This window comes from Pelecanus crispus, chromosome 5, assembly GCF_030463565.1.
Source record: "Pelecanus crispus isolate bPelCri1 chromosome 5, bPelCri1.pri, whole genome shotgun sequence".
Taxonomy (NCBI): domain Eukaryota; kingdom Metazoa; phylum Chordata; class Aves; order Pelecaniformes; family Pelecanidae; genus Pelecanus; species Pelecanus crispus.
In genome coordinates this window covers 19,281,083-19,294,551 of record NC_134647.1, presented here as the reverse complement: position 1 = coordinate 19,294,551, position 13,469 = coordinate 19,281,083, and the positions used below count along the sequence as shown (strand labels likewise).

At 44.8% G+C, this 13,469-nt stretch overlaps 1 protein-coding gene across 1 annotated transcript in view; it reads right to left on the bottom strand.

Annotated features, from left to right (window-relative positions):
• Positions 1-13,469, bottom strand: part of LOC104032025 (unconventional myosin-X) — an 87,172-nt gene that overhangs the window by 53,477 nt on the left and 20,226 nt on the right. The window contains exons 6-11 of the mRNA XM_075710411.1: positions 8,947-9,071; positions 7,586-7,599; positions 6,858-6,942; positions 5,080-5,183; positions 3,598-3,727; positions 2,616-2,734 (exon numbers count right to left, since the gene is read on the bottom strand). Of these exons, the coding sequence (XP_075566526.1) occupies positions 2,616-2,734; positions 3,598-3,727; positions 5,080-5,183; positions 6,858-6,942; positions 7,586-7,599; positions 8,947-9,071 (577 nt within the window). The remainder of the gene's footprint in view (positions 1-2,615; positions 2,735-3,597; positions 3,728-5,079; positions 5,184-6,857; positions 6,943-7,585; positions 7,600-8,946; positions 9,072-13,469) is intronic.

The following is a 13,469-nucleotide window of genomic DNA, read 5'->3' as shown; positions in this document are numbered from 1 at the left end:
GATCCTCCAAGTCCCTCTCAGCAAGCTCCTGAGGCCCAGCCTGCAAGATCCTCCTTTTCACCCAATCTCACTGTTTTTCTCCTCCTTTCTCTTCCTGGGTAGTATCTCGTCTCCAGCAGCCCAAGGCCTAGGACACACAGCAATCTCCCTTCTCCACAGAAGAGAACATTTCAAAGCATGGGCACACTGGCCTTTTCTGGGTATTTCTTCTCTCCACCAGATGGTCTGTCTTATTAGTTGGGACTGAGAATGCCCTCAAGGCCATGCATCCATAGTGTCTCTGGCTACACAGTAAGGTGGACTCATTTTCCAGGAATAGGATCTCCCCGTCCAGCTGTAAAGAAAGCTGCTTTCCCCACAATATGGCTCAAATGAGATTCTCAAAGGCTCCTTTCATCCTCCCAGCTTTGCCCGCCTTCAGGCCAGTTCATCCATTCAGCCCACTGAAATGTCAAAGCTCAGACAGGCAACGAGCCCGTTACACAATGAGAAATCCCTGGCAGCTCTATCAATGCGTTCCTGCAACAACAAGTGGGAATAGGTGGGCACAGTACGTGAGGGCTTAAGCAGGGAACAGTCTTTACAGGCCCAGTGTTGAGTGCAACAGGTTCACCTAAGTGAAGACAGCTAAGTAGTAGCATCCACTTGCTACAACAATTTTTTTGCAGTCTTAGTACTTCACTGAGCTGCAAGCAGTAAAGTGTAGGGTCCAACATGCACAAATGTCAGGAATAGCTATACTATCAGGGAAAGCTCTGTTCAGGGAGACTCTTGTAAATCCTACCACTGCACACTGTTGCTCTGGACTGCATGGAGTGTCTCTGGCATTGTTATCCATCCTTGTGCACTGATATAGAAAGATGTGGCTTATTCAGGACAGACAGCCGAGAAGAGGAACTGTGGTACTGGATACTGATGATATCTACTACAGACTATAGGCTGCAAAATAATTGTGACACAATTTTATTGCAAAGAAAGGTCACAGACTATGAAAAAAGATACCATTTCTTAAAGGGAAAGCTAAGTTTCTGATATATTAGCAGGTGTGTTCGCAGCAAGAAAAGAAGCAACTACTCTGCTGAAACGAGCACTGCTGAGACTTCAGCTTGAATACAGAGTCCAGTTATAGCCACTACACTTCTTGAAAGACATGGGAAAACAGAGACAGAAGAAGAGGAGGTTTAGAAAATTACTTATAAGGAAACATTAAAGGAACTGGATTGTTTAGCTTAGAAAAGAGAACACCACATGAAAAACTTCACAGAAGCAGAAGCTTGTAAGGTGGACAGCTGGGATGTCAAAGGTAATCTAAATATGAGGAAAATCTTTTCAGCTCCAGAATCTGCTGCAGCTAGAGCAGGATACTTAAAGAGGCTGTGAAATTCCTTCCATGGGAAATCTGAAGGAAAGTTAGACAGACATCCATCAGAGAGAGCCTAGTAACTCTGGTTTCTCTGCCAATGTATGGGTTGGATCGATAACCCTCTGCAGTCCCTCCCAGCACAAGATTTCCATTACAGATGTTCCTTTTGTTATAACACAATGCTTATTCCATCTTATAGAATCATAGAATCAGTTAGGCTGGAAAAGACCTTTAAGATCATCCAGTCCAACCATTAACCTAACATTACCAAGTCCACACTAAACCAATTAAGGGTAGACTAGACTAAACCATGTCCCAAAGTGCCACGTCTACCCGTTTTTTGAACGCTTCCAGGGATGGTGATTCCACCACCTCTCTGGGCAGCCTGTTCCAATGCTTGACTACCCTTTCTGTGAAGAAATTTTTCCTAATATCCAATCTAAACCTCCCCTGGCGCAGCTTGAGCCCATTTCCTCTCGTCCTATCGCTAACTACTTGGGAGAAGAGCCCAACACCCGCCTCGCTACAACGTCCTTTCAGGTAGTTGTAGTATATCATTAGTAATATCATTCCTTGTTTCCCAGTGTCGTGCATTTTATTAATGACAGAAGATTTTCTACAGTTATCTGTGCACAGACCTAAAACACCAAGAGTGCCCTCAAGTGATCAGTAACACCACAAGTTAGTTAGTAGGCACAACACTGTAATGAACCACAGAGAAATGTAACAGATAAGCAGGACTGGCTCCATCACACAGTACAGGTTCAGAAGATAAGAACTACATATCTGGTCCTCCTTTGCTGTTGTATGGATACACAAAGAAGCTACTGTGGGGTAACAACCTACCATCTGCCAGATGTTTCATGGTAACTGTGTGCAAGCTTTTATCTTCCAGTAAATGCAGCGTAACCTGGGAGTTCTGCAAGGTTAAAAGCATGCACACGTGCAATTACCACAAAGCATCTGATGTACCTTCTGCATGACATGAGCATGATCAGTTCCTGGTGAGTGAAGGTGACTTAAAACCAGTATTGTGCATTGCCATTTGCAAGTGAACTCCCCTGTAAAGCCTAAAAAGCAGAGTCAACATTGGGACCTGAACTACCAATAAGGGCAAAATACTTGAGGACACAGCTGAGCACATAGGGGGTGTAAGAGGAAACCCTAAACTTGAATGGATGATACAAGAGGGATACAGAGGGCCTGGAAATGCAGAAGTGGCAGAAGCAGTAGCATACACTAGGACACTTACCTGCTCCACAGTGAGAGGGGAGCTGATCTCTTCCCCACGCAGAATCATGGACCTCTGTGTCAGTACTTCAGAAAGCTGGAAGGCATCTAAGCCCAGGAGGTCACTGGCAATGTTCAGCACTAATAACAAAGGAGGACACACTTTTTTCTCCTGCTTGGATCCCCATCACTCATGGGGATCCATATTCTGCAGCTCAGCAAGGAAATCCCAGGGACTCCTACAAAGCAAGTGACTAAGCCCCAGGACAAAATGCACTCCCCTTTCCTTAACTGTCTTTGGCATATCCAAAGCTGTAAGCTCACGTATCCAGTCTAAGGCAGGGTCAGCAGCCATTATGGGCCACAGTCAGACACTCATAAGTCAGCCTTTCTGCTGACAACAGGAAGAGCAAAGCACTGTGTAAAGCTCAGCACCAGCAAAATATTTATTGAATGAGAAGATATGTTTTCCTAAAGGCACAATAGTGCAGTCTGAGCGTGGGATTGCTAAACTTGGATGTCAAGAAGAGAGGCAGTTAAGACCTGAAGCACTTGTAATATATATTTATTGCTTCTGTCTGTTTAGGGATTCACTTTACCAGACCAGCTCAGATTGGATATCTGTAACAGAGTGCACACTAGCAGATGCTTCAAAGGCAGATGTGGGAAAGTCTGTAACAGACTACTTTTATCCCAGACTCCTCACTGTTCCTATTTCTTCCTGCTCCTTCAACACAAAGGAGAAGCTGTTAGACTGTGGACTCAGTCTGAGAGTATCCAGGAGAACAAATGGATCACAGGGCCACAGCCCAAATAAATCATACTGGTGCTCTAGAGCCATGCATTCTGTGGCAATGCTTTTTTGCAGGATTAAACTGCAGGGAATCTGCTGGCAAAGGCACTGCAGACCAGCACAGCAGAGGGAGAAAGGATGATGGAGTGAGCTTTGTTGGAGGCCTTATGGGGCTTTGTGTGGTCTACCAAGTTGCTAGGGTCCCACTTACCCGCTTTTGTTGTAACCTGGGCCCCGCCAGCTGTCATGAATTCAACATTTCCCAGATGAAGTGTGCCAGAAAGAAGTTTGAAGATGTCTCTGATTTCCTCAGTGCTGAAGTCCACCACCTTCATGGCAGTCTATGCAAAACCATACAGCTAATGTTGGCTGTATGTACAGCCACAGTACAATGCAACCACTGCACTCATGCCCAGCCCATATAACATATAAGACTCAGAATTATAGCCGTAATGAATCAAAGTGAAACTGGGATGGCACAGCCCCTCTCTCAGCTATACATCTGTCAATGATCTTCATTGTCTCCCATTCTCTCCTTCATTTACCCTATCCCCATCTAAGGCAGGTGGGCATTTACCCTATCCTCAAGTTGGACTTTGAAGAACATGTTTGTGTCTGTGTGAGGAAATCCTTCCCTGAACACTGGCAGTACAGGTTACAGATATCACTGGACTGCTTCCACATTCTGCATTATTGTCTTCCTGAAGGACAGATCCATATAATTTACTTAATTTACTCTGATCCATATAACCCCCTTAATTTAGTCTATCTTAGAGAAGTAAAGATTTATACAGCAATATTTAAATCCAGGCTATCAGCATTAACTGCTAGAAGGTTAGAAACAGGTTGCCAGATGATGAGGAAGTATGGCACATTCCCTCTGTCTTAGTGCATGCATGTGAGCCAGGGTTCTTGGGGCATAAATTGATTTTGAGAGGTAGGACCTAGTTTTCATGCATTTGCCCTGTCAGTGGGCCACTCCAGGGTTCTAGTTCCCTTCTTTCCTCCAGGCTTCTCCTCAGCTGAAATATAAATGCCATGTTGCCATTGAAACCTCTGCTGTACAGGAGACATTTCCTTCCCTTAAATCACACCTAAGCAGGAGCTACTGAAATCGTAAGCTGACTCCTCTCACCTTGCCTATCTGGTTTCACCTACATTATTAAAGCCCTCAGGCTGATAACCGCTTATCAAACAACACATGAATTGCATATTCATCCTGCTAAACCCATAACCTCTGGTAAAGTTACAGATGTCTATTGAAATATGTGTGGTATTTCAGAATGTGCCATTTGCACAGGTGATAAAAGTTTACCAGAACATTTCTGGAGAACTACCCTCAGACCAAACTATTCCCCTTCTAATGGTTAGTGTGAGGTTTCCTGCATCAGGCCATTTAGAGGGCTCCCAGAAACCACTGTGGGGTGGGGGGTGAGGTTCATGCTCCCCAAAGTCTCCGTCATTCTCAATTATTATTCATCCTTGACTGTTTCCCATATTCCCCCATTTCTGTACACTAAAAACACTCTTCAAGCCTTGTTTTTACCATAAACAGGTAGAACTGAGTTTCAGACTCATTAAACACCAAATTTTGGCTTAGGGCAAATAAATTCTGCCTGTGAGATCTAAACCCTGCAGCACGTTTAGCCCACAAGATTGTGCCCAAAAGTTCAGGAGTTAGGACAGGACTCACCATAACCTTACTGAACATCTCTATGTCATTCAGGTTCTCATCAGTCACACAACCAGATTGGTTCAAGTAGCGGTAAGTCTCTGGCTCAGAGAGGGAGAGGCTCTCTGCAACAGAGGAAAAAGAGGCAGGGAAGAGAAAGACAACAATTTATTTACCAATTAGCCTTTTAATTCTTAGTCCCCTCAAACAGTGTGTATGTTTACTATAGGGACAGTTCATCTGAACAGATTCCATATCCCTCAAAAGCCACACCTAGACAGTGAATGCACTGGGGAAGGGGAGGGTGTGTGGTAACAAAGCTTGCAGATGGTATGCAAAATGATTTAGAACAGTCAAATCCCAAGCTGCAGAGTTGCAGAAGAATATTTCAATACTGAACAGACTTGGGGGGGGGGGGGGGGGGGACGACGGGACACCACACAAACAAAAACCCAGAGGATGAAATTCAATCTCATAAAGTGTACAGAAAAATAGTCTTAAGTATATACAAAGAGTAATGACCTCTAAATTAGGTATCACCACTTGAGACAGAGTTCAGAGAGTCACAGTAAGATTTCTGAAGACATCATCTCAGTGCTGAGCAGCAGTCAAAAACTGAACACAGTTCAGTTCCTTCAGTTTTAGAAGGAACACAGAACTAAGCATAAAAACAGAATTAAGCCTTTGTACATATCTGTGGCACAACCATATATTAAATACTATCTGCAGGTTTGATCCCCCGTTTCAAAAAGGACGGAGGAGAACTAAAAGATCTATGGAGGAAGGAGACAGGATGATCAAGCGACACACACATTACAGATGGGGGAAGTGAGGCAGCCTGGGACACCAGCTTGGAAAGGGAGATGGGGAAGAATAGCAGAGATCTGCTGAAGACAGTAATCTGTTTTGTATGCTTTCCCTAAGTACTTGCTGATAACCACGGTCCCCACTATTTCTCTCTGCTTTAGATGGATCTCTGAATTGACCCACGTGGCCATCCCTGCACAAACTCCCTAGAACTGAAGCCCTACTTCCTTCCGCTCTGTGTCAGGCCCCAATTCTTCCATCTGATCATTCTAACATACACCGAACAAAGGCATAAAGAAATCCTCCAGTCCCTCAAAACCAGAGTGCAACTGTAACATGTTCCTGCCCACCTATCTGACCTCTTCAGCAAGCCCATCAGTGCTCAGCAGTGCCCAGGGCAGGTACACACAAACGTTGCTGAGGGGGTGCTGCACTACAAAGAGGATTCTTCCACAGCCTGCAGCTGCCACTTTCTCTGCATGCCCTCTTCCAGACCCACCTCTCCCTTCCCCATGTACAGAGCTTTAAACCCTTTGTTCAGCCAGTAGACATGTTTTGACTCTAGTCCTGCCACTACATCTCTTGGTGTTTCTAATTCTTATCTCTCCTATTACCTACACTGAGGGTAAGTCTGTCAGTCCAACCTTTGAACTCCCTGAACAGCTCCCGTCAGCATCTGAATCAAGACTCTTTACCCCTCCTTTGCCTCTAGCCAGTTTCATTACCTCATCTCTCTATACACCCTCTTCACTTTGCACAGACTTTTCCTTCCAGCTCAGAATGCCTGAAGTGTCTTTTCTCATATAGCATTTCTGTCATCCTCAGCCTCCTTCTCTCAACTCCCCTTTCTGTTTCCCATGAAATCACCATATGGCCTTCAAGAAAAAGTTATATATCAAGTACCTGAAATATCCATGCTCTAGTTGACTTACACCTGCTTCACATGCTGGACTGGAAACAGGACAGAGACATATCCCAGAAAATGAAATTACCTTTCAGCTCCCCATTCACACCAGCTAGCAGAGCATAAAAGATGTGGTAATTCCTCTCTCCAGGGTTCTGGTGTACTACTCTGTTCTGAAACAAAGAATACAGGAATAGCCAGGAGAAAGAGATTGCACTTTTGGTTGCAAAGACAAAAGAGAAGACCAGGATACAGGTAAATCTCCAGGGCCAATGCACAAGAGGGGCTTCTTCCAGTTTAGTGATGGTGTTGTCTAAGCTCTACATCAAGATGTTGTCATGTGCGGCCGTGCAACTGAGCACGCACAGACTTCTCTGAACTTACTTAGAGTACGCACACGGACAAACTGAACCTTGTCAGTTCTGGCTCTGCTCCTCAGTGAGCTCCTGAGTCCGAATAAACTACATCAGAGCAGAGATATCTGCATTTGGAGTTGTACCCCCATATTCTTCTCTATGGAATTGCTTTCAGGTACTTGTTCTCTCTCCCTTTCCCCTTGGTGAACAGCTTTTTCTTGGAGTCTCTCTGTAGTGCACAGCATTTATCAAAGGCAGGAGAACAGGCTCTGATAGATATAGAACAAACATTGTTCCTCCACCATCCTCTTCCTCAGTTGGGACAGTTGCAGTAGTAACACCTAAAGAGCTAATGTCTATGTGCTGTGATGGAGGCAGCATCATCCAGTAGGAGAACTGGCACTGTCCCACCGTACTATGACGAGAGGGCTCACCAGCAGTCAGTAGAGGTGATACCTACCTTTTCCAGTAAATCTGAACGGCATGTTAAGGAGAAAACATTCAAATGACATATGCACAGATGTCCTGATGACTGGCAAAGAATCTTCTAGACACATTGGGATGAACCATGTAACAAGCCACAAATCATTAAATAACTGACGCTTTGGGAAGTGGACAAAGAATGGTCCCAAACATCATCTCGGATCCTCCTCTCTATTCCTTGTCCAAGGAGGTATTGTGTACCAAAGAGATATTTAAAAGGGCAGAGTCAGATAGAGCATAGGACCTGCACAATGGTGAGGTAACCTAACAAAGGATGAGCCACATTAGGGACACCTAGAAAGATTAGAGAGGCCACTCTAATCTGGAAGTCTGTATTGCACAAAGCAAGTCTTGCATCAGTTCTCATTGCTTCTGCAAGAGACCACTATCTTTAATCTACCGACAGCACAAAGAGCAGAGACTAAACAATCTAAGCCTGTTATTTACAACAGTGGTAAATTAATCTGGCTGCTACTCCAGTGGAAATTGGTGTGGTTTGCAGTCATCAGCAGATTTGAACATCAACATCAAGAAATGTAGCCAGGGCAGCTTTAGCTGCCTCATGTAAACAAAAGGTATGTCAAAGCCTTTGGGAGAGGGGTACATGGGCATACAGGGAAGAAAGTGGTCATGGCACAACATAATTCGACTATATGCAGTCTTCCCTGTCCTTGTCACTGGAACAGGCTCCCCAGGGAAGCATTCACAGCACAAAGCCTGTTAGAGTTCAAGGAGTGTCTGGATGATACTCTTAGCCACGTGATTTAGTTTTAGGTAGTCCTGCAAGGAGCAGGGAGTTGGACTCGCTGATCCTTATGGTTCCCTTCCAGCTTGAGATATTCTATGATTAGGGTTCCAAGGTCCACTGGAGATGGGCAGCCCAAAACAGGGAGTCATAATTGGCCCTCTAAATTCCTGTTCTCCTCTGCATCCAAATATTGTGCAGAATATATTGATTCTTAGCTTGGTCTCACTTTTCTAAATCATTAATTCATTGGCAGAGCTAACATAAGGGAACAATCTTCTGGGAAAAACAGGATGCAATCAACACGAGGGATCTTCCTAGGTAGCAAATTCTAGGGATTTAAGTATCAAGTGTTGTGATTGCCAAAAAGAAAAGTCAAACTATGTCTCTACCTAATGTAGTACTTGGACAAAAGGTTTCCAGAGTTAGGTGCTGCAGAGCCACAAAGCAAACACTTCTTCCCTCTTTAGTTGCACATTTGCCCACAGTTATAAACTGGCTTAGAGAAACTGTGATGAGGGATTTCCTGACCCACTCTGAGCTCCTCCTCGTCTTCACTCCATCCATTTCTGGTCCACTGAAGCAAAGGATACAATCAGTTACTCGGCCTCCCTGGATGTGTCCATGTTGAGAGAAGTGCAGCTGGATGAACTTGCCAAAGCGGCTGGAGTTGTTGTTATAAACTGTCTTGGCATTTCCAAAGGCCTCCAGAATGGGGCTGCAGAAAGAAGGCAATGAAGATATGATTGCTGATGGGATACCATTAAAACAAAGCATGTGCCCAGCCTTTTGCCATTTGCACAGCATGCACTGCTATATGAGATTTATTTGTTACAGCACCAGACTGGACAAGCAGGAAGAACTCAAGGGCAAGGAAGGATGGCAAGAGCAATTTAACACACAGCTAGATAAATTTTAAACCTTTGGGACTGAAGTTAATTAAAGCAGTCCCCAATCAGTATGGGCAGCTGGCGTTCACACTGTTGAGGGCATTCCCTACCAATGTAGCTTCAGGAAATGGAAGGTGGCAAGACCCAGCCAGGTTGTATGCTTAACACAGCAGCATCCCATGAAATGGGTTTGTATTTTTTTCAGGATTTTCAGAAGCATCAGACATATAGGGCAAACACTCTGTAGCTTTAAACCAAATACTTCTTTGTTTCTGTTTCCACCTTTGAAAGAGCAGACAGTATAAGCCATCTCTTACAATTACAGGCAAACATTTTCAAACTAACAGAACAAACATAGTACCAAACTGATTTGTTTGGTACTGAAATTTGATACAGAAACATAAAGCCCCTTGTTGTTACTTAAATCTTGCTTAGGTTGAAACAAGCCATGTGGTTTCCAAGCAGAGGGAATATACACACATTATAGATTTGAAAACTTCATTCTAAGAGAGACACATCTTCCACTTCAGGAAAAATAACAGTTGCCCAAAAAAAAAAAAAAAAAAAAACCAAAAAAAAAAAAAAAATCTATCACCAAACTTCAGACAGGTGATGAATTGAAGACTTTTGTCTCCCAGTGTCGTGGTTTAACCCCAGATGGCAACTAAGCACCACACAGCTGCTTGCTCACTCCCCCCGCAGCAAGATGGGGGAGAGAATCAGAAAAGTGAGAAAACTGGTGGGTTGAGATAAAGACAGTTTAATAAGTAAAGTCAAAGCTGCACACACAAGCAAAGCAAAACAAGGAATTCATTCACTACTTCCCATCAGCAGGCAGGTGTTCAACCATCTCCAGGAAAGCAGGGCTCCATCACGCGTAACGGTTACTTGGGAAGACAAAATGCCATCACCCCAAATGTCCCCCTCTTCCTTCTTCTTCCCCCAGCTTTATATGCTGAGCATGACGTCATACGCTATGGAATATCCCTTTGGTCAGCTGGGGTCAGCTGTCCCAGCTGTATCCCCTCCCAACTTCTTGTGCACCCCAGCCTGCTCACTGGCGGGGTGGTGTGAGTAGCAGAAAAGGCCTTGACTCTGCGTAAGCACTGCTCAGCAATAATGAAAACATCCCTGTATTATCAACACTGTTTTCAGCACAAATCCCAGACATAGCCCCATACTAGCTACTATGAAGAAAATTAACTCTACCCCAGACAAAACCAGCACACCTGGTCACCTTCCTGTCTTCAGGAGGTTCATACAACATGGAAAATAGTGAGTTAAAATGCAGCTTGGTTCTTGCTGCATAGAACAGTACAAGGGAAAAGCCTAAACCATTCAAAATGACATGCTAAATCCAGGATTAAAATATTCATTTTTGCAATTTAGCTAATTCTAAAATAATCTGAAGGCCTGACAAGCAAGGAGTCACAGGAATGCTACAAGAACAGCCTGTAGGCAATCATGTTTAATTCTAAAACATACATAGTTTTTAACGGAAGTTATTGCAGTTATTACCCTCAGAAATACTAGCTTTTTAAACATCTCCATCGATCTACTGTGCAGTTCCACTTGAGACAGGGGCAGATACAGGATTATTCACAAGTTAATAACTATAACATGACAAATAGAATAGAATCATAGAATCATAGAATGCTTTGGGCTGGAAGGGACCTTTAGAGGTCATCCAGCCCAACCCCCCTGCAGTCAGCAGGGACAGCTTTAACCAGATCAGGTTGCTCAGAGCCCCGTCCAACCTGACCTTGAATGTTGCCAGGGATGGGGCCTCCACTACCTCTCTGGGCAACCTGTTCCAGTGCTTCACCACCCTCACTGTAAAAAATTTCTTTCTTATGTCTAGTCTAAATCTATTTTTCTTTAGCTTAAATCCATTATTCCTTGTTCTGTCACAACAGGCCTTGCTAAAAGGATTCTCCCCATCCTTCCTGTAGACCCCCTCTAAGTGCTGGAAGGTTGCAATAAGGTCTCCTCGCAGCCTTCTCTTCTCCAGGCTGAACAACCCCAACTCTCTCAGCCTGGCCTCATAGGAGAGGTGCTCCAGCCCTCGGATCACTTTGGTGGCCCTCTTCTGGACCCACTCCAGCAGGTCCATGTCCTTCTTGTGCTGAGGGCCCCAGAGCTGGACGCAGTACTCCAGGTGAGGTCTCACCAGAGCAGAGTAGAGGGGCAGAATCACCTCCCTTGACCTGTTGGCCACGCTTCTTTTGATGCAGCCCAGGATACGGTTGGCTTTCTGGGCTGCCAGTGCACATTGCCGGCTCATGTCCCACTTTTCATCCACCAGTACCCCCAAGTCCTTCTCTGCAGGGCTGCTCTCAATCTCTTCATCCCCCAGCCTGTATAGATAACGGGGGTTGCCCCGTCCCAGGTGCAGGACCTTGCATTTGGCCTTGTTGAACCTCATGCGGTTCACAGAGGCCCACCTCTCTAGCTTGTCCAGGTCCCTTTGGATAACATCTCGTCCTCACAGCTAGAGACATCGCTGGAGTTTGCTGAAAGTGTCAGGCCTTGCAAGTGTTAGCTAAGTGAGAACTGTGGTTGTGGGAAAGGGTCAACAACATTCAGGAAACTTCAGGCAGTATTTACCTAATTTATCTCTTGAAAATATCACTTTAAAGAAACAGAAGCAGAGAAATGAAATTGCTCTGTTGTAATACATTACAACCATAGAAAACCAAGTCACAGAAATCTGTGTGCACAGATCAGGATGCGAGTTCCTTGCCCTGGAGAATTTGAACTCCAAGACCCATGCCTCTGAAACAAGTATGTAAATAAGGACATGGCACAGGAATATCCTACTAAGCACACACCAACACCATGAATCAACAAAAATTAATGAGGACAACCAGAAAAAGGGAGGACAGGGTTATGTTATATGACCACCACAGTTGCAGTGAGAGTGCAGTAACCAGCCAGCCAATCTTTATGGCTCTAAATCATGTTAAATTACACAAGCAAAGCACAAGGAAGTATCTTCATAGTTTAGTATGGCAATGGACTCACGCACATGAGTGTGGAAGCCTTTCAGGTATGAGGGAGGAAATAGGCACGTGGGTGTCTGAGGCTGGCGGCCACTGCAAGGCAGAGGGGTGGGTGAGCCGGTAGAGCCAGGAGCAAGGGCAGGCGCCTGGGCCAAGCAAACTGCCCGCACCAGCAGGCACATCGCAACATGGCGTTTGATGCAGCAGTGAACTCTGCGAGGCGGAGCGGCGCATCAGGAAGGTGATGCTGGCTGCTCAGCTGGATGTAGGCAGGGTGTGTTGCAGGACTCAAAACGATGGGAACCAGTTTCAACAGGGCAGCAGAAAGTGAAGCCTGGATTTTAGAAATCATAGAATCATTTAGGTTGGAAAAGACCTTTAAGATCATCCAGTCGAACCATTAACCTAACATTACCAAGTCCACCACTAAACCAATTAAGGGTAGAGTAGCAATTTCGTGTTTCCTGGCTTGGTGGCTGGATTATTTATAATGAAAGTAAAAACTAGGAATCATTAAGATTGGAAAGGATCTCTAAGATCATCAGTCCAACCATCAACCCAACACCACCATGCCTACTAAACCATGTCCCAAAGTGCCACATCTACCCATTTTTTGAACGCTTCCAGGCATGGTGACTCCACCACCTCTCTGGGCAGCCTGTTCCAATGCTTGAATACCCTTTCCATGAAGAAATTTTTCCTAATATCCAATCTAAATCTCCCCTGGCACAGCTTGAGCCCATTTCCTCTCATCCTATCGCTAACTACTTGGGAGAAGAGCCCAACACCCACCTTGCTACAGCCTTCTTTCAGGTAGTTGTAGAGCGATAAGGTCTCCCCTCAGCCTCCTGTTCTCTAGGCTAAACAACCCCAGTTCCCTCAGCTGCTCCTCGTAAGACCTTTATTTATATATTGCAACATACGCAGCTCCAGGATTCAGACACATAGCTGAAGACAAAAAAGACGATTCGAAGATTAGAGGGATGAAAAACAGGAGAGGGGGCTATGCTGTCAGCAGTGTCACCCAACATGGAGAAGAGAGCTTCCGAGTGAAGCAAGAAAGAAAAAAAGCTGAGAGGAAAGTTAACAGAATTTTTAATGGACTGATGGACATTTTCAAGAAGGAAAACAGACCAAATCAACAGTGCCAAGGGAGTTTTCAGAGCCTGATTTCTGAGAAATACACCAAGCATGAATGTTACAACACACAAGCAAATGATAGAA